General features: G+C 43.3%; 1 protein-coding gene across 6 annotated transcripts in view; it reads left to right on the top strand.

Annotated features, from left to right (window-relative positions):
* DAB1 (DAB adaptor protein 1) overlaps positions 1-21650 on the top strand; it is a 419471-nt gene that overhangs the window by 254421 nt on the left and 143400 nt on the right. For all 6 annotated transcript variants that reach the window (XM_032607142.1, XM_032607180.1, XM_032607160.1 and 3 more), the window contains exon 3: positions 20429-20568. In XM_032607142.1, the coding sequence (XP_032463033.1) occupies positions 20429-20568 (140 nt within the window). The remainder of the gene's footprint in view (positions 1-20428; positions 20569-21650) is intronic.

Here is a 21650-nt window from a genome sequence, read left to right as displayed (position 1 = left end):
AAAAATGGGTTTTCTTTCTAATTGAAAAGACTGTGGTCTTCACAAGGGCAGGGAATGTGTCCATAAAGCTCGCCTCTAGCTCCCCAATGCTTAGCAAGTAGGTGTACAGTAAATACTTGATGAAACACTGAATCAATGAATAAGCAATTTCTATTTCATTTGGTTTGGAGGGAAGGGGGACCTTTGAAGACTTGTGAATAATGGAATGACATTAATAAATGTATACTGTCTGAAGAGCATCTTACAGTTCTCTATCAGATGGACTGGAGTAGGGAAAAATCGTCAGGTAAACCAGTTTACCTGAAAAACTGTCAGGTCAACCAGGGTACCATGGAATTATCTAGGGGGAGGTATAAGGACCAGAATAAATGTGGTGACAGTGAGGACATTTTAGAAATATCATTTACAATTCTTAGAAGCTGTGTGGAAGCCACAGTAAGGTGAAAGGGAGATGAAAGTCTCTCCAGAGTTTCTACCTGGGTGAAGGAGAGACTGCCCGTGACATTCATTTATTTGACACATGTTATCTGCATTGCACTGGGCACGTCTTAGACACTGAAGACTCATTTATGAATAAGAATCCCAAGTGGTACATCAGACCTGCGAGTAATTGCGCGGTGTGCTGGGTGTTGTCGCCGTTGTTGCCATAAACGAATCGTTAGGTTGTACAGCGACTGCACGTAAACTTGGCCTGGTGAGGCTTCCTGGGGGATGGTGGTGGGGAGGTGGCAGTGGTACTTGGCACTGAAACGGAAGAGCCAGTCTGAGTAAAGGAGAAATTGCTCATCTCAGTTCTGTACATGTTACATTCTGTTCATTGTAAGACATTTAGATGCCACAATTTAGAAGGCAGATGAGAAGGTGGGCATGGACGGGGCCTAGGAGAGGCGTTGAAGATAAATACGTTGACGAAGGTGTCATGTAGGAGAGGGTGAGATTGTCAAGTACGAAATAAAGACCCTGGACAGAATGTTAGAGAAAACCTCTGTTAAGGATCTGGAAAGAAAGGATGCACTGGTTAGGGAAGGAGGAGAACCAAAATGGTCACAGAAGCGTAAGAAGAGCGACTTCTTCAAGAAAGAGGAGGCAGTGAGATGTCCAGTGGTATGGAGGGGCTAAGGAGAGTGAGCGTGGAGAGAGGACCATTGCAATAATAATTCCTTGATGAGGTGGCCTTCATGAGAGCACATCCCATGTCATCGACTCCTTAGTGGCCTGTTGCATTTTTAGTGGCTTTGGAACCAGATAAGTCAGTTTGTAGATTGTCCAGGTCCTGATTGCCTTTGAGATGCTTCACTTGTCACTGAGTCCTTTCCTAAAATGGGGGTAAAAGACTGAGTTCCGGCCCATAATGCAGCTCTGACCATGTCATAATCATGTCCACGAACAAAGACATCTTGAACACCCACAGAAAAAATCTGACCTGGGCTTCACAACCCTCCAGAATCTGAGCCCAGATTTCACAGGTGGTGGATCGCAGTGGAAAGAGCATGAACCTTGGAGTCAGACGGGCAAAATTGAATGCAGCCCTCTTGCTGGCTGTCTGACTTGGACAACGCATGCCCCTCCCTCTCTGACTGCCAGTGTATTTTCTGTACGTAGGCATCATCTGTCATGTGCCTAGTACCATTCCTGGCTCAGGAGGGATGCCCAGTAACGTGGAGCAGTTACTTCTGTGCAGAGTTAGATAAAGGCTCCTTTGCAACTTTTCTGATCTTGCTTTTGCCTTTAACCGTGGTGGAGGCTCTTCCTCCATCCCCCACTTCACGTAAATCATGCGTATCGTTTGAGACCTGGCTTTAGTCCCACCTCTCCCTGAACACTTCCTCCGAGGACCTTGCTTCAAAGTCCTGTTTCCCTCCTCCAAATCCCTAGGACAATACTCAGTATAATATATATGCTAGTTATTCCCGGGCCAACCTGGGCCATGACTTCTAGTGTTCTTAACTTGTTTTCCTATCTTGATTTCTTGTTTCAGTTTTAAGAGGTTTATGTATTACTTCCCTGACTCGACTGTAAATTCCTTGAGGGTAGAGAAAGGCCTTATAATTTATTGCCATCTATAATTTGTAGCTCTGTTTTTTCTTCTTTTTTGTCTTTCCATTCTTTGGAAGACATGGCCTAGCAGGGAAGGTACATTATTTAGAGTCACAAAGGCCTGGGTTTGAAATAATTGGCAGCCAAATGAAGATTATGTGACATGGAAGAAATTACCTACCCACCGGGAACACTACTTTCTTCATCTCTAAAATTGAAAAAATAATAATACCCCCCCTCATAGTGTCATTGACGGCATAAACAGTGCATAATTGGTCCTCAGTTATGATGTTTGTCACCACTTCCCTGGGCCTTACTAAGTGTGCAATAATGAATCTATCTATTTTGTCAGGATACCTTAAAAGATTTACTCTGGAAGGCTTTGCATCCCACAGTCCCACACGGAACTGCCCATGCAGCCAGCCCTTGTCCCATCCATCAGAATGTAGGATTCTTCCCTGTTCCTCTCTTAGTACATTGGTGGCACCTTCATTTATGAGACACCGCCTTTTTATGAAACTGTGTTTCTTCCGTTAGACTGGGGACTTCTTAAAGGGAGTAATGCCATTTACTCATCTCCTCAGGGAGACGACTCAGGTAGAGTGGAGAACACAGACAGATGTGGAAACAAACATAGCTGGAGTGAATCCTGGTGAATCACATCTTCTTATTGGCTGTGCGAACTCTGGGCAGGTTTCTTGACCTCAGAAGCCTGTATCCTCATCTACACAAAGGGAGGTCATAGTACCCCTTAGGGCTGTTGTATGAACTAAATGAAAAGTAATGTATGCAGAAACGTTTATCACCGTACCTGGAACACAGCAGATGTTTAATACGTGGGCAGCTCCAGCCCCGGGATGTCGGTTACATAAACGATGCTCACAAGGTGTTGGCTGAATTAAACTAAAAAAGATTTAATACTTATTTCTGTTTTCCACTGATCCATTATATCTTATTATTGCTGATGATCAACACTTGTCACATTTTCTCCCTGGCACTTTGCTACAGTAGTTTAGGAAGCATTAGGACTGTGCTTGCGACCATATTGAGCTCCTTGGAAGGGAGGTGCTTTGTTGAAATTAGCAAGGCTGTGTAGGCGTTCATGCTTTTGTTACCTGATGGAAAAGACTTGTCTGTTTTTCCTTGTTGGCAGAAAGGAGACAAAAAGAAGTTGCTTAGAAGATAATTGGCTCTTACCTATTAAATTAACTGAAAGCTAAAGTTAATCTCCAGGGAGATAAACTGCAATTTGAGGTTTGAGATCTTGGTGATGACAGCAGGGGAGAGATCATCAAAATCCAGATTCTTTCTCTTCTCATGACTATATTAGCAGGTATGACGCTAGGGAGAGAGAATCAGAGAGAGAGCAGGTTCCCTGGGGCAGTGACCCGGGTACCACCATCTACATCCCTTCCCTTCGGCAAGCATTTTGTGACTGTCTCCTGGCCACGCAGAGGTGGGCCAGGAGCCAGATGTACAGAAATTCACATCCATTATTAATGAAAGCTTTGTTGTTGCAAGTAATGCAAGTCAACTTGAATGGACTTAAATATAACAGAGGGACACATCATAAGGACTGAGAGTTGTCTCACAGACCTAAGGAAGGGCATGTGTGAGCTGAGCCTCTGGAAAGATGAACCAGGAATTTTCAATCAGTAAGGACCCCGACAGTAATTTCTCTCTGTGGTCACTTCTTCCAGAACATCTTTTCCCTTGGCTTTTTATATGATTTGCCTTTCTCTTACCTAGGCCAATGGCAGGAAAAGTTGGCCACCCAGAATTCTGTAATCTAGTCACAAGCAAAGATGGACCCCTTTCTCTGCTTCAATTCTCAATTCCCAAAGATGGGGCTCTGATCAACACAGCTTGGCCCAGGTGTCACCATCTGGTTCAATCAAGAGGGGCCAGAGGGTCGGGTCATGTTGTATAAACACGACCACTGTGATGATACTGCTCTGTGGGAGAGGGCGGTCAGCTGGGGGTTCAATCACTTGAGATTGGACAGATATCTTAAAAGTTGTCTAGTTTTGATGAATGAGGCCAGGTCCCAACTCTCACATAGTCAGTGAGATAAAAGCAGTAAAAAAGAAGAAAATCGGTGATGATGTCACCAATACTACGATGTCATCATATATGATGATGTCATGCTCAGAAGAAGCCATGGTTTTTCAGCATTGACATGGTTCAGTCTGAACCCTCGGGCTACATTTAAACTGGAGTGAAAAGAACTCATATTTATGGAGCACCTCTATGTCAGATGGACCACTGTCACACATCCAGGGTACATTCCTAAACATCCAGGTAGGTCTTGTCTATTCCATACTGTAAATAAGGAACTTTCTGTGACGTAGTGGGGCCTGGGGCCCTCGTGGCGGAACAGGCAACAGGAGGTTGCCTCTGTCCGCTCCCGAATCCCGCACACGCTCCACACAGCTGGAATTTGAAAGGCCTTGAAGGGAACATGAAGTCACCCGGTTCCTTTGGCTTTGTCTCCATCACTGGTTGGAATGGCTTTGTCTCAGGAAGAGACGCTGCCTTCCACTCAGGCTCCCTAAGCCAAATTCAAGAGTCATACTTGATTCCTCCCTTTTCCTGTCTCTCCCACAGACAATCTATGAATGAGCCCTGTCTGCTCTTCCTGCAGTGTCTGTTTTGATTGAGCCCATTTCTCTACGTCTTAATCCACCCTCCTTGTCTCCTCTCTCACCTGGATCACTACGATACCTCCTGCTTCGACTTCACGCCCTTTTGCCAAAGAGCAGTCGGAGAAATCATTACAAAATGCGGCCATACAGGACAGGAATAAAGACGCAGATGTAGAGAATGGACTTGAGGACATGGGGAAGGGGAAGGGTAAGCTGGGACAAAGTGAGAGAGTGGCATGGACATATATACACCACCAAACGTAAAACAGATAGCTAGTGGGAAGCAGCCGCATAGCACAGGGAGATCGGCTTAGTGACCGCCTAGAGGGGTGGGATAGGGAGGGTGGGAGGGAGACGCAAGAGGGAGGAGATATGGGGATATATGTATACGTATGGCTGATTCACTTTGTTATACAGCAGGAACTAACACACCATTGAATAGCAATTACACTCCAATAAAGATGTTTAAAAAAATAAATGCGGCCATTTACCTGCATAACCCCCGCTTGCCCCCGCCCTACTATGGGTGTTTCGCTGGGCTTAGAACTGAATCCACACTCCTTACCTGACCTTCTAAAGCGACACATGAAGGAGCCCTGCCTCCCTCTTTCCTGTGCCGCTCCCATCCCTTCCCCCTTGGTTCTGCTCCCATCACACTAGCTTCTTTCTGTTTTGTAAACAGGCCAAACGCACTCCCTCTCGGCATGACTGCCCTTTACTCCTCGTTCACATCCCCTTTCAAATGTCATTTCTCCAGCAATTCCTTCCTGGACCAGCCTGTCGAAATTAGTTGTTCCCCACCCTGACCCCAGTCACTCTTCATCTCATCAAACTGTTTCATCATCTTCATAACACTTATCACTCTCTGGAAGGATCTCGTTCATTATTTATTTACTGGCTAATTCTCTTCCTTTCCCCTTCAGATGAGAAGCTCTAGGAGAGCAGGGGCTTTCCCTCTCTTGTCTATGACTCTTCCCTGGGACCTGAGCCAGTGCTATGTAGTAGGCATTCAACACATGTTTGTGGCTTGAATGCATGACTATTAGGCTGCCTGTGTTAGAAATCCAGGGGCGTCGGGGTGGGGCCTGTACCCTTGCATTCATTACTGGCAGTGTCGCGGGGGGGGCCACTTAGTCACTGTCTATTCCAGCACATTCCACTTAAACCCTCCACCACTGGGATTTATCTCTGAGTTTAATCAAATGTAACTTATATCACAGCCTCCTCAGTAAATAATTGATTTTCCCTGTCTGTTGTCTTCATCACAAATACTTCTTTGTACTCTAAAGAAATCATTTAATCAGTCGATAGCATACACAGCCCTCTTGTTTAGAAGGCAGATGGAAGATAAAGTGTGGGTCTCGCTCCCACCAGAATCTTCCCGGACCAAAGTAATCTCCCTTAAAAAATAGTCTGCAAGCAAGTTGGCAGCAGAGAGGCCCAATTAAACCCTCTTGTTTTCTTTTCTTTTTTTTTCTAATGGAGGTGACCGCGTGAAAGTTGTAGCTGCTGCAGAAGTTCTCAGCCAGTGGCAGGCTGCACATGAAAGTAGAAACCCTCGTTCATTTGTGACTTAATTAACCTCTGTCTGGGTCCAAGAGCAGGCTTTCAAATGCCGAGCATTCACGCACGTGGGGTGAGAACTTCAAACTGGGGGTTTCAACTGTCCTGCGCTCCGCTGTGACCTCAGCTCACCGACTAAGTCCCACTCTCCCGCTTCTCTCTGTGCTCTCAGTCATCTGGCTTTCCGTGGGCAACATGTCCAGAGCTTACAGGGATTCACGTGTAATCCAAATCCTACAGACTTCCTTCCTTCGCCCTCATTGTTTCCCCCAATGAAGAACATTGGGAGAGGTAAGTTTCGCATCTGTGTTCACACATTTGTCTGTTTGGAGCCCACACACGTCTCCGGAGTGGAAGAAGGACGGCGGGAATAATGAAGTGTCAACTCTGATACATGTAGAAAGACTCCATGGAGGCGTTCTCACAGGGAAAAATCCATCTTCCTACTGTCTTCAGGAGGAGTTCTCAGCATTATATCTCTTTGCACTGTTTTAATTGGAAAGATCTTAACTGTCCAATGATAAGGGGTTGGTTAGATAAATTACGCTACATCTATAAAATGGGGATGTCAGGCAGCCACTAAGAATTGTTCCAAGAAATATTAATATGGAAGAAAAGATGCACTGCCCTGCCAAATGGAAGAAGCAAGCTACAGATGTACAGTATGAAAACATTTTTGAGAAGTGTGCATTTGTGTGTGTATACTTAGGAAAAAGTTTGGAAGGGCATATACTCAAATGCAGCCACAGATATCCCTGGAAGTTATTCTGGATAACTTTCCCTCTTTTTCCTCTCCTGCGTTTTCCAAATTTTAAGATTTGAGCATGTTCCTCTTTGTAATTGGAAAGAAAAAAAAAAAAACAGTTGTTTTAAAGAATGCAAATAGAGAAAGTTTAAAAACGTGTCTGTTATTTTTTCATTGGAAAACAAGATCATCTTCGCTTGTCATCAGCTCCCAGGACTTTGTAGATGCCTAGTATCTGCTATCGTGGGCATTTGCCAAAGGGAGACAAGTTGTGAACTTTCGAAAAGGAAACCCCACTGTACCTCCCAGTTCTGGTGGCGGTGAGGATCACCCCGCTCACTCTGACAGACTCGGCTGCCCGCGACGGCTGGCAAACACTCCACAGTTTTGCCAGAGGCCTTTGAGTTGCATTTGGTGAGACAGCGTTAGCTCTGGATTTGCCTTCTTACTTAGGCTTAGCGTCATGGAACGTCAAAGCAGGTTACATCATTGGGGCACTCGGCACTGCCCCCCGCCCCGAGCCCTCGTCCCGTCACTCTTGGATTATCGCAGGCACGTGCTAGCTTGCATCTCCACATCCAGACCCCCTCTCTATCGTCCATCAGAACTCTCTCCCTCAAATGCACTGACTTTGTACTGTCTTCCATCGAGTTCCCAGGAAACCAGGGGTGGAGATGGAGATTTGCTATAGGAAGCTTATTGGGGAAGTGCCTTCAGAATCAACACCAATGGGGTGTACGGGTAGCAGGGCTGAGCAGAGGGGGGAGCTGAACCCTGATGCAGCTGCAACAAAGGCCCCAGCTGATCTCACTCTTCCACAGGGAGCTCTTGAGTGGCCTTCAGTGTCGCCCCCAACTGAGGCTTGGGGCTTGGGTTTTTATACTCAGCCTCATCTAATCCAGTTACTGATTGGATGCAAGCTTCAGGGGGCGGTGGGAAGCGAGGTGAGGGGAACATGGCATTGGGTGAGGTTACGCTTTGGTGGAGGAGAGTTCCCTGACAGCAGCTCACCCGAGAGCCTTCCTGGGTCAGCATGTCAGCTGGGGGATGAGTCTTCAGACCTAAAGCTGGGTCTGGGAGACACACCACATGTAGCCCGCAGTTCACAGAAAAGGAAGTGGAAATATTGTCAACATCTGATACCGTCCAGGAGCTGTACCGCTGTGTTGGGTGCTTCACACATATGCTTGCATAGAGTTCTTACAGTAATCCTGCAGGAGGAACGTTATTAGCGTCATTTGTGGAGAGATGGAGTGACTTGCGCTAGGCCAGGAGGCTCCGAATGACAGAGAGCTGAGGACCCAGGTCTCTCCTGGACTGTGCTCTTTCCCCTGCATCATCTGCTTCTCCCCCACCCTTATGTGCGTCATCCTGTCTTGCCTTCATCCCCGCAGCACCACAACCATAACAGGACCCTTTCTGTTGCAAATGACAGAGACAAAAATCAATTCAATGACTGTTCAATTGCCTTCTGCAATCCTGTTTCTTACCCAGCCTCAAGTTGCACATTCTCTTCCTTAAAACTTTCGTTCTGTTTTGTTTTCTTTTTTTTTTTTGCGTTTGTCTTTCTTTTTTTTTTTTAGTTTCTTATTGGGGTAACATTGGTTTATAACATTATATAAGTTTCATGTATCCAACCTTATAATTCTACTTCTATATATGCTACAGTGTGCTCACCGCCAAAACTTTCCATCCATCACCATATGGTTGATTCCCTTTACCCATTTTTCCCTCCCTCCAGCCCCTTCCCCTCTGGGAAACACTGCTCTGTTCTCTGCATCTACCTGTTTGCCTTAAAACTGCTTTGGATTAACTCCATTGATTTTTCAGCACTCCTGGCTCTGCCTTTTCTGAGCTCTGTGGTCTTGGGCCAGTCTTTACCTCTTGGAGCCTTAATTTTCTCATCTGTAGGAAGGGACTAATAGCGCATGTCATGCTAGCTTGTGAGGGATAAGAGGACAATGAAGGGGAACATATATACTGTCTAAAGCCCATTCTGTGCATCAACGTGAGCTAAACTATTGCACACCTGGTGCATTCCCTTACACCCTTAGTGGCGGCACATACTGTCTTTACCTTCTCTGCCCCTTGGCCGCTAGGAAAAAGACCCAAGCCCAGCCATACAAAGACCTGAGAAAGCGAATGGTGTGTGCCATCCTCAGGCTCCCGGTAAGCAAGTGTGCACAAGAAAAGCGCAGATTAGAAGCCAGGCTGGTTAGTCCTCGACAGGCCCAGGTTAGCAGGAAATACCAAGCTCCCAGGCCTTCATGGAAGACTTCAGAAGGACTCGGCAATGGAGGGTTATAGACGTCTTTATAATCTTAAAACTGGAAGGTTTCTCCCTTTTTCTGTCTCACGGCTTCTTCCTCTTACATGGAGGTATGATTGGCTATTTTTCTATTATACCTGACTTGTGTTCGAGAAACGTTGCTAGGGGTTGTAGTGCCACTAGCCTGTTTTCGTAGCACCTGAGACTTTGGGCACCGTGAAGAAAACTTAAACTTGACTTTCCAAAGTTAGAAAATGCTATGTCTGTATGTTTGGGGGAGGGTGTTGGAAACTCCACGTAAGGAAAGTGAGAGCACTTTCCCTTACTCAGTATATACTTCCTTCTTCAGCAAATATTTCTTGAGCACCCACTCAATGCCAGGCACTGTCCTAGTTGTTTGAGATGCACAGAGAGGACAACGGAAGACAATGCCAGCCCTCCAGGAGCTTACAGTCCAGCTAGGGGGATTCCCCGGCCTAGGTCCTTCCTGCCTCAACGTGCTCTCCTGCACCAGGCGTCACCACATGGAGCACGATGCACACCCCACACTTACGTTTTTAGCATGGTAGTCTCCTCAGTTTCCCTTCACAGAAACTTTAAAGTGGTGTTTGAAAGGACGGTGCTAGGAAATTGTTGGGCTAAGGATCTGTTGGAGTGGCGTGACGTGGCCAATGATTGTTTTCTTCTGTTATTGAAATTATTAATACAATTTTTATAATAGATTTTTAAAATTAAATAACAGCTCGCAGAAAAGGAGAACAAGTAAATACTAATAGACCTTTGTCAACTAGGAAATTGAAAGAAGGCCCAACCGTCAGAGCATAAGAATTGGGTCACAGGTGGGGTCACCAAAGGATCCTGCCTTGTACTTCTGTGTTTCGTAATCTGACTCTGCCTCAGAATCATTGGCCAAACTTTGACAATGCAGATTGCCAGCCCCTCACATTAGAATCTCTGGAATCTTAGGACTTGGTTTTCTACAGAAAGGTGCCCATGGATGCCAGATACCCTTTATACAGAGCTCTTTCCAGAAGTACCAGAGAGGAGAACTTGTAAAGAAAATGTATGTATGAGTAATAGGTTGAATATTATTTTAGCTTTTGAATTAGTTTACCTTTTAGCAATGATGACAGCAACCATGTTCATAAAAGTGCCTTTTAGCAGCCCCCTAAGTGTGTCATTCCCCTTGTTCTGCCCACTACCCAGCTAGTTAATTACACAAAAATCAGCATTCTCCCCTACACAGTCAGCATACATAATTTCTTGTCCATTGCAACTCAACACCTGGATAACGGCAAGACAGAATTCTAAGTAAAATAAGTTATCTCTTCTCCTGGGCCCTGAAATTCCCCCCACAATCTGTTCTTACATTGGACAACCTAACAGACAATAGAGCTCTCTCAGCAATGGATAGAATGATGTTGGCTCGGCTGGGGGATGAGGGTGGGGGGAAACCTCCTTGAGATTTTCTTATCATCAAGATGGATGGCCTAGTAAATTCAGAGAGATATGCAGAAGGAGGGAGGATGTCTCAGTTTGGGTACTGGCTTAATAATTCATAAGGTGATCTCCCTGTAGCCTTCAGGAAGGACATCCTGTTCCTAATTGCACCCTTATTCCCAGGCAACCAAAAAAAAAAAAAGTCACCAAATAGCTGGGACCATCACTTCTAATGCAGTATGACTTTGCTACGGTTAGCTTTGGACCACTGGTGCTTAATGTGAAATATATTATTTGGGGAGGAGGAATGCAGCAAAAATATTTATTGAAAGACTGCCATGTGCCAGGGAGTGTGCTAAGAGCCAAATGTGTATTGTCTCGTGTAATTCTTCTAACTGTCCTAGAGAGGAGTGCAAATAACTATAGTTTTGTACAGATGGAGAATCTAACACTCAAAAGTTAAACACCTTTCCCAGAATCGCACACGCACAGGGGGTCCCAGAGCTACTGCCACGCCTTCTGACCGCAGTGTTAGGCAACCGCGCCCCTCACTGGCAGCATAGCCTTGTACCCCTGACCTTACTTCCCTGTGCTTCTGTCCCCTCTTCCTCTGAATGGGATGCAGTCTTTGCCTTCAAGGTTGTTCTGACTTTTCAGTAAGACTGTATGTGGAAATGGGACAGACATCCTTGTTTTCAGATATCATCCAGGTTTTTCTTCCTCCTTCCTCATTCTAGCCTCCCTGTTACAGACTGAGTGTTTGTGTCTCCTCCCCCCACACCCTCTAAAATTCATGTATTGAAGCTCTACCTGCCAATGTGACGGTATTGGAAGTGGGGCCTTCGGGAGGTAATTAGGGTTAGATGAGGTCATGAGGGTGGGGCCCCCTTGGTGGGATTAGTGCCCTTATAAGAAGAGGAAGAGAGATCAGAGTTCTCTCACATGCTCTTTCTCTCCACTAAGTGAGGATACAGCAAGAGGGCAGCCATCTGCAAGCCAGAAAGAGGGACCTTACCCAGAACCAAATCTGCCAGCACCTTGATCCTGGACTTCACAGGCTCCAGAACTATGAAAAATCTGTGCCTGTCATATAAGCCACCCAGTGTGTGGTATTGTGTTACAACAGCCTCAGCTAAGACACTTCCTTAGATGTTTAAGTATCTAAAAAAGAGGAGTGAATACTCAGCTTGATATAAGAAATATCTTGATGTTGACCTCTGCTAGACAGGAAAATACTGTAACTGTCAAAAGTTAAAAGACTTAAAAGGATCCACAGCCAGACTGCCCACATTAGAAACAAACAATCTTGGCTCTTGTGTGGGTTTCTGTGGCCATGCTCATTATCTGGGATGAGTGGGGGAGGTAAAGAGAGAACAGTCTTGGGTGTGAAATCTCTTTTGTTTGGCCATTAGCCATCTTTAGTGAACGGCCTGGAGTGGGAGACTGATTACTGATTACGACTCCAGTCGATTCTGTGGGCTCTCCGCCTCAGTGTCATGAAAAATGCTAATTGCCTGCTTCTTTGGGCTCCTGACTTCTGACAGAGAGGCTTGTTTTTGTTGAAGTTTCTGCAAGGTCACTCCCAGTGTGGGACCTCCACGCTGGCGGTACCTTCTGCTCCAAGACAGGGACGCGGTGTTCTTCCTGACAGCATCCTTGAAGCCTTTGCAAAATGGGGAGTTTACTCGGTGCCCTGGGGACTGTCTCCATTTAAATTCAGAGTTATTTCCCGGGTTATGAGATGAGCAGGTTGTGATGAGGCTGAGAACCGCTCTTCCCTAATGGGATGAAGTGCAGTCAACAGTGAACTAACTGCAGGTGTGACATTTACTTTATCCCATTAGGACTTCTATTCCTTGAAGACTTAGTGAATCACACTCATGGAGTGGATTTGAGACAAAGTCTGTACGGAAGGGGTTTGTAGTGACCCTGTACACTTTCCCAGTGTGATCCAGACTCTGAGAGCCCACTAGCCTCTTTTGAATAAATAAATAAATGCATTCATGTATTGAATTATTCAATACAGCTGAGAACTGTGGGTCCGCTTTATGCCAAGCACCATGCTAGGTTCAGAGAACACAGATGAATCAATCCCTGCCCCCACCCTCAGGGAGCTAGCATGTAGAGGAGACAGGCATGAAGACAAAGTCAGTGAGGTGCCCTGGTGCTGTGATAGATGCTGTGAGTGAACTGAGTGAAAATGTGTCTATTTGTTAGGCAAATGCCAGGCTCCGGGGATACCGTGGCTAACAAATCTAACACAGTCCAGGCCTTTCTGGAGCTTACAGAGGAATGAGAAGGAGGAATTTAAACGGATTATTACAAATGAGATTCATTTGTTGCAAGGAGGCAGGGGGATTATCAGGAGAATACTGTGGACACATCTCAGAGGGGACGTCCCAGGTAGACCTCTGGGATAGAGAAACCTGGACACATGGCATTGTGCTGAGACCTCAGGTGTCGAAGGGGAGGGGTGAGAGGAGGGGGGAGGATAGGGGAGGGTGGTGACTTCAAGGCCCAAAGAACAACAGGTGTAAAACTGCAGAGCACAGTGTGCTCAGAGCATGGCTTGTTGGAGGATCTGGATGAAGGCCACTGTGGCGGGAATGTGAAAAGTAAAAGGGAGGGTGGTCCAAAATGAGGTTGATGAGTTCAACAGGGACCATATTTATGGGGGCCTTGTAGGATATTTAAGGAGGTTCATTTTAGTTATACAGAAATATACCTATTTTAGAGCTGTATGCTCAAAAATCTTTTACTGATAGAGATGTGATTAAAACAAAAAAAAAAAAAAAAAAAGAAAGAAAAATGCCCTGGAGACCTTCTTCTATGGACTCAGGCAGACCTGGGATTAAATCCTGGCTCTAGTACTTACCGAGGTGAATCAATTTAAACATGACCTCTCTGAATGTCTGGCTCTGGATCTAAAATATGTGGATACGACCCACATACGATTGCCTTAACAGTAAGCTGAGCTCTACAAAGCACGGCCATGGTTAGAGTCTCTAAATATTAGTTTCAAACGTCATCATAGACGGTTAGCTCTCAGAGATCTCTGGAGAGCATTTTCTCTCTATGAATGCTCATTGGTACATGGGGAGGCTGAGCCTCCAAGAGGATAAATGACTTACACATGATCACATAGGTGAAGGTATAGGAACAGAGACCACACTTGAATCCAGGCCTCCTTACTTCCCAGCCAGTTACTGCTTTTCTTCCATGGGGTGTGGTTTCCAGTCATAAACCCTTGTATCTTCCTCCTTTGGAATTCCAGTCAGTGGTATATTGAAAATTGAGTTCTCAGATTACTTGGAGAGTTTTGGATTAAGATTCTTGACAAAGCATCCCTTATAGTGATTGTTTCATCACTGTTGCTTGTTTATGGAACCTAGTAAAGCCAGTGCACCAGGGCAGAAATCTTCAAACCATTCCGCTTAGGCTCCTTTCCTCTGATGTGAGTAGGAAAGCACTAATGAGGTGGTGCCCCTCAGGCCCTCCCTGTCTCCCAGGCATGTATACCCAGCCAGCCACAAAGGCAACTGAAGAGTGTTTCTCCCACTTAAGGAGATCCCTTGGAAACATTTAAAAAGAAAGTCTTGGGCTTTTAAGAAAACAAAGAAAACTCTATGAAAATACCTTTGCCGCGTCATGTCTTTTATTATTACTGATTTTTATCCTTTGTGAACTGGTAACATGTTTAAAATATTATTATCAATTTGAAAACCCCAAATCAAAACTTTGTTTTGAAATTCTCATTCTGAGGACCCAGTTTGAGAAATAGCACCTCCAAAGAAGTTTTCTACATAAAAAGGTTGCTGTTCGAACACTTGCTGTTCCTGGTGAGCTTCCAGAATTACGAATGTCTGAATCAACTCAGTCTACTGTGTCCCTCCCACTAGGCTCAGAATCTCAATGGGTGGGATTTAGGAATGTGGTTTTTTGTGTCTGTGTGGGATGTGTGTGTGTGTGTGTGTGTGTGTTTTAAACAGGTGATTCTTCATCAAACTAGGATTAGAAAATGACTGCAATAATAATCTATTGACTTTTCCACTAGAATGTAAGCTCCACGACTAGAGGGATATTTATATATTTTGGTCACTGCTGTATCTTTAGCACCTTAGAACTTACAGTGAGCACTCCCTATATATATATATATATATATATAAAGAGAACTTTATACTTCCCCAAATGTTGCTACACTGTTGTTTTAATCTAATCCTCACAACAGACCATAACAGAAATAGCTCCTGTGGCCTAAAGAACAAAGCCCAAAAGCTTTAGCTTGGCTTCCAAAGCCCTTCATTGATTAGACCCCTCCAGCCTTTGTCAGCATTACTCAAGCCCTGTGTTTGAACACAGTACTTTGCAAGCACATTGATTGTCTCAGGCTTACCCCAAATCAATGTAATCAAAATCTGTGGAGTGATATTTATAAAAGCTGCCTAGATGATTCCAAAACATAGTTAGGGTTGAGAAACACTCAGTCTAACCTAATTACTCACTGTCTCTGAATATTACCGTAATCTTCGTTCCTCTAGAAAGCAGCTTCCTTACTTCTCTACCTGTTGAATCCCTGCTTTTTCACCAGCCTCCCTCAAACGGCATCTCAACTCTGCAGCTGTTGCTAATCCTCTCCTCACCAGACAGAAAACAATTCCTCCTCCCCTCAGCTCTATATGACATTCACATTCCTGGTCATATTTTGTAAAGCTATGTGTGTCTCCTTCTGAATTGTGGCTTCCGGACAGGAGAAGAGACACTTTTCACTTACCTAGGTACCACAGAAAGCTAGCACAGTGCCTTGCACAAAGAACACTGAGGCAGTGCCGTGTAAAGATGGTGATATAATTAGGGTGACCACACAATTCACCATCCAAACTGGGATACGTTTCAGAGTAATGAGGGGTGCTAGTAATAATAGCGTCAGGACAAAAGGTATAAACAGGGACTGTCCCAGACAAACTGGAAGTACAAGCGCCTAGATAACAATGGCCAACGCTGACTAGCTCTTACTGTTTGCCTGTCACTCTCCTACATGCTGTCTGTGTGTCATTTCTTTGACCTAAACAATGACCCTACGTGGGAGCAACTGTTCTTATCTGCACTGAACAGAGAAAGATGCCGTGGAAGACATGTAAAGGAACTTACCTAAGGCAACACGATTAGGGGCGGGGTGGGAGAGGTGGCACTTGAACTCAGGTCCTCTGAATCCAGAGCTCATGCCGCCCAGTGGAGGGGCTCAGGCCTCAGTGTACGACAGGATGAAGCTCTGTTCACAGCTCAGCTTGAAATAACTTTAGTTACCTCTCTGGCTTTAGTGTCTTTATCCATAGAATGATGGCAATGCCTCCTTTCAGTAACCCTGGAGGATTAAATGGGACACGGTATGAGAAGATCAGGCGAGGTGTGTGTGCTTGTGATGTACTTGCCTTAAGAGAAAGCTATCTGCCAGTTTACTGTAGGCTCCATCAGACATCTATCCAAATAGCTGTGACACAAAGCGAGAAGTAGTAAGTGCTATGACAGGTCACAGGAGACCCCATAGCCTAATGGGTAAAAGCATGACATTTTGCTTGAGACCTGGGTTCAAATTCAGGCTGTCATATTTGAATAGACATTTCTCCAAAAAAGATAAGCACATGGGCAATGAGCACATGAAAAGATGCTCTGTATCATTAGTCCTGAGGAAAACGCGAACTGCAACAATGAACTAAACACCTACTAGGATGGCTAAAGTTAAAAAAAAAAAAAAAAAAAGACAATAAGAGATGTAGCAAGAACAGGTGGTGGAGAAACTGGAACCCTCATACTTTGCTTGTGGGATTCTAAACTGTTGGAGCCACTTTGGAAAAACAGCTTGACAGTTCTTCAAAAAGTTAAACAGAGTTACCGTATGACCCAGCAATTTCTCTTCTAGGTGTAATCCTAAGAGAATTGAAGAAATATGGCTATGTGAAAACTGGTACAGAAATGTTCATTGTAGCACTATTCTTAATGGCAAAGAAATAGAAACTGTTTAAATGTCCATCGGCTGTTATGGTATATCCATACAATGGAATATTATTCAGAAAGAAAAAGACGAAGTACTGATACATGCTATTAAATGGAATGATCTTGAAAATGTGATGCTAAGTGAAAGAAGCCAGTCACAAAGGACCACCTATTGTATGATCCCATTTATATGAAATGTAGTTTGCCTCCAGAACAGGCAAGTCTATAGAGACAGAAAGTAGATTAGTGGTTGCCTAGGGCTGGTGGGCTTGGGGAAGATGGGGAATAACTACTAATGTGTACAGGGTTTCTTTCTGGGTTGATGAAAATGTTATGAAATTAGCTAGCAGTGACGGTTGTATAACTCTATGAATGTACTAAAACCACTGAATTGTACACTTTAAAAGAGGGAATTGAATGGTATGGGAATTAAATCTCAATAAAGCTGTTATCTAAAAAAATTCAGGCGATGCCCTTGGCTTTGGGCACTGGTGTCATCTTCTATAAAAATAGGGCTCATGACAGAGACTAACTCAAAGAGCAGATGTGAGGATTAAATAAGAGATGGCATGTAAAACTCTTGGCACAATGACCGGTATCGTAAATGCTCGATAATAGATGATTTTCCTTAAATACATGACCTTTCTCCTGTCCATCCTGAAGCAGAGGGTCAGTGGTGCTTTCAGCAAAATAGGCTGGGGATTCATGATAACTTAGGATGCATGAAGATTGACACTCTCCCTCACACTCTCAAGTCGTATGTGCCTCTGAAGGAACAGTGTTATGGCTCTGATCTCTGTTCTTTATTTCTTAACTTATGTATTTGAGACCTTGCTCAAGATGTGCTCATGAAAAATTACCCTTTTAATGGTGGAGCATTTAATGAGAAACCGGATTATCTACTGCATAAGTGCCCTTCATACAAATTAGCTTGGCCCTGGGTCCTAATCTAAATTGGGCTCTCTACTTTCCTCTAAATGATCTCATATTTTCTTATTAATCTCTGCCCTCGTTCACCTGATCTGGCTCTGCTTCCTCTTATGAAGCATGTTCCTCAACAGAGCTCTGTGCCCTGACAAATGCTTCTTAAGGCTGTCTTTGTATCTGACTTATGGACATTTTTCGGACATGACCTGGAGGCTGGAAGCTGTTTCTTGCATTTTCAAGCCATCTCTCCAATGGAGTTTTAATGCTGCCAGTGTATTAAATGTCAACAGATTTGGGCCAGGTGAGTTTTGGTAGAAGTTTAGATGGGGCTTCACAGGGAAGTCGAATAGATGAGAAGCATCTTGAAGACACAGAACACAAGGCTTGAAGACACAGAACACAAGCAAACCATAAGCCTGGGCTTTGGCATCAGGCAGATCTGGGTTCAGGTCCCACTCAGTGAGTTTGGACAAATTCCTTGGCCTCTCAAACCTTCGATATAGATCCTTGTCTATAAAACCTAAGTAATAGTACCTACCTCTAGGATTATTTCCAGGGCTAAACAAGTTGGTGCATATAATGAGCTTTGTACAGGACATGATAAATCCTACCTGGTATTGTTGTTATACTTAAACTTTGGAGTTTAAGTATAAACTGAAAGGGGTGCTATTAATGACTGACATAGTGTCAGGAATTGAAGAGGCAGAGATGGTATTTGCGATAGAATAAGGTAGAGTAAGATAACCTTCCCAAGAAATAGGCCACTCAAACCATAGGCCACTCCTACCAAATATTGCATAATAATGCAGGGAGAGGTGACCTGCGGTGCCCACAGCTCGATGTCTGTACGTATAGGGTATATCAGGCAAATGTTCTTCTCTTTGTTGTTAGCCTTAGTCTCTGACATCTGCCCTCACTGATCCCGGAGACTTAATTTTTACATTGATTACACATTCAGACGAATCATCCATGTGTTATATTTGCTTTATGGAAAGTAATTCAAGAAGTTTAATATGCTAAAAGTCCGCAAGGATGCGGTAGAAAAAATACCAAATGGGATTTGGGGACGACAGTTCTAGGCCTAACTATGCAGACGTCCTTCTTTTGTGTTTTCCTGTTCTCAGCTTTGTATCTTCTACGTGCTTCTTTTACTGAGCTGATAACAGGGGCAACAACTACCATTTATAGAAAACTTACCATGTGAATCCATGCTTTGCACGTACTATCTTATTTAAGTTACTATTCATAATAACTCCTAAAGTAGATATTTAATCTTCATTCAACAGTTAAGGAAACAGAGGCTTGGCAGATAGTTTAGTTGGCTTACAAGTGAGAGAGCCGTGATTTGAAATGAGGATGTCTGGCTCTAAAGCTTATACCTTCTTACACATCTAGCATAGTGCACTACACATTTTTGTTTGCAGTCATCAAAAACTTGAGCCTCTAGGGGCATAGACTTTGTCTCATTCATCTGTTGCCAGTGAGTAATAGCATCTGGCACAGAAGCGATGCTCAGTAAGGGATGAATGAATAAATGAATGAAATGCAAGCCATGTTTCGTCAGTAGGAAAGCATTATATGATGGTTAGCTATTGCTGTTGGGTTTTTTTCTATTTTAAGTGTGTCCTCAAATAATTCTCAACCCCACATAATGGAAAGGCCTCAGTTTGTCCACCATGTGGAGAGAAGAAATGGGCTGAATTATCTCCAGTGTCCTCATATCTAAGTGTCAGACTGATGAAAGAAGGCATGATAGAGGAGGTATCAGAAGTTGAAGTTAATGATCTTCCAGGAGGTGAATATCAGAAGCCTTAGGGCATTCCAGGTTTTAAGAACCACATAAGCAATGCCCCAACCTGTGATTGCTTTGATGGGAGTTTGCCAAAGTTAGAGATTTGAATTCCTATTTATTCTTTTTTTTTTTTTTTCTAACTATATGAACGTGGACAAGCTATTTGAACTCTGTGACCTTCATCTTTGTCATCTGGGAAATGACTATGGTTGAGTCGTTGTGAAGAGGGGGTCAAGTTTATGAAACATCTCACAAGAAACATGTGCTCAGTTCACAGTAACTTTATTGTCTTCATTTTATGTGGATGCGTTTGAACTTCTGGTTGATGTGTCTCAGCAAAATATTATGCTAATAATGATTGAGAAAACTGTTACGAGGTGTGGGCACACCGTACCAAGAAGTATGGAAGCCTCTTTCTGTACACGCATGAGTTAACAGAAGAGACATTGTAAAATCATTTTTTGATAATTGCCCCCGAGTCACTGCTTGATACAAAGCAATTACTCTGGAGTCTCACTGTAAAACAGCCCATGGAATTGGGTGTAAGGAGGGTCTTGGACCCGGGCCAAAGTCATATTAAATGCTGGAAATGCCGGAGAGGCTCAGGGCTAATACTATTCTAACAAGAATGTCAGACATAAACTCCTAGTGGGTGATGATCGTTTGTTGATGACCTAGTGTGTATCAAAATCCGTATTGGCTACTTTATACGTGTCATCATGTTTATTTATCTTAATGCCCCTTTGGGATTGGTTATTTTTAACTCTTTTTTTTTTTTTTTTTTTTTTCTGCCTGAGAAAATGGAGTCTCAGAGAGAACTGTGTAATCTGCCTGAGGATTTAAAAGGATAGAGCCAGAATTTGCATACAGGAGTCTTACCATTCTGTTGTCCGTGGTCTAATGATTTGACTTTCATAGCATGTAGGTGAACCAGAGAACCAGTCTCGGAGCTGCGGATAGTTAAAGCCAGTGGGGCCTGAACACCTACCTATCTGAATCCTGCATTTCTCTCTTTCTAGGTCAGGATCGCAGTGAAGCCACTTTGATAAAGAGGTTTAAAGGTGAAGGGGTCCGGTACAAGGCCAAACTGATCGGGATTGATGAGGTTTCCGCAGCTCGGGGAGACAAGTTATGCCAAGACTCCATGATGAAACTCAAGGTACTGCGCAAGCATTTTCATTTAAATAGTGTGGGTTTGATTATGACCGAGAGGAAGGAATGATTACAGTCATTCTGGTAGACATATTTTTTTATTCATATACTGGTATATTACTTGGTGCGCTGATGACTCACTGCATTTATTTATTGGGAGGACGTGTCAATCATTTAGCAAACGTTTGTTGAGCATCTCCTACGTGGAGGTATTTTGCTAGCCCCTGTTGTACAGTTTTTGAGCGTATCACGTGTTATTCAATTGTGTCTTCACTGTGCGATGCCTGCAAAAATAAAAGTACAAAATCATCAAATTGTGCTGTCACTCAGATTTTATAAATTTTCTACTTGATTTCTGAATAAATTTTATATATTTCACCATATGATGAATATGGTAAAAGATGATATATTAATAAAAAAGCTGATTTTATTCATTCTTGAAATTTCTATTAATGTCCCCCACATACTTTAAAGGGAAAATGTTATAAAAAGTGATATGTAACTAGATATTGACATTTGGCGGTATCACGAAGAGATTCATGATTTTAAATGCTTTAAAGAAGGCTTTTCATTGAGAAAACTAAGAAAGAAATTGAGAAGAATTTTAATATGCAAAATAAGACAATTATGTTATTAAATAGCCTTTAAAAACATACAAAATTGAACATTGTTTGTTCCCAGATTCTGGTCTCCGTGTAGTCTGTGTCTCTTTTTTTAAAAAGTAATATAAAATATTAGAAAAACAGATGATTTAGCAAGAAGTTTACAAGCTATCTTATGCATTTAAGACCTATAATTTAATTATTTTCCTGATTATAGAATTCAAAAAATGCTCATTGTAAAAATTTTGAAAGTACAGAAAAGTATGAGGGAAAATTAAACTTACCCACAGTCCCACCACAAAAAGAAAAATCAGTAGCGGCATTTTTGTGTGTAACTAACACTCTCTCTTTGTATTTTTATATACATTTGTGTATATGTATATGAATCATACACATATATGTAGTGTAATTGGAATTACTATTTATAGTTTCATATCTTGTTTTCCTTCTCCCTAATAATATATCTGAGCATTTTTTCTTATCTTCT

This window comes from Phocoena sinus, chromosome 1 (assembly GCF_008692025.1).
Source record: "Phocoena sinus isolate mPhoSin1 chromosome 1, mPhoSin1.pri, whole genome shotgun sequence".
Lineage (NCBI taxonomy): Eukaryota > Metazoa > Chordata > Mammalia > Artiodactyla > Phocoenidae > Phocoena > Phocoena sinus.
This window is presented reverse-complemented; position numbering and strand designations above follow the sequence as displayed.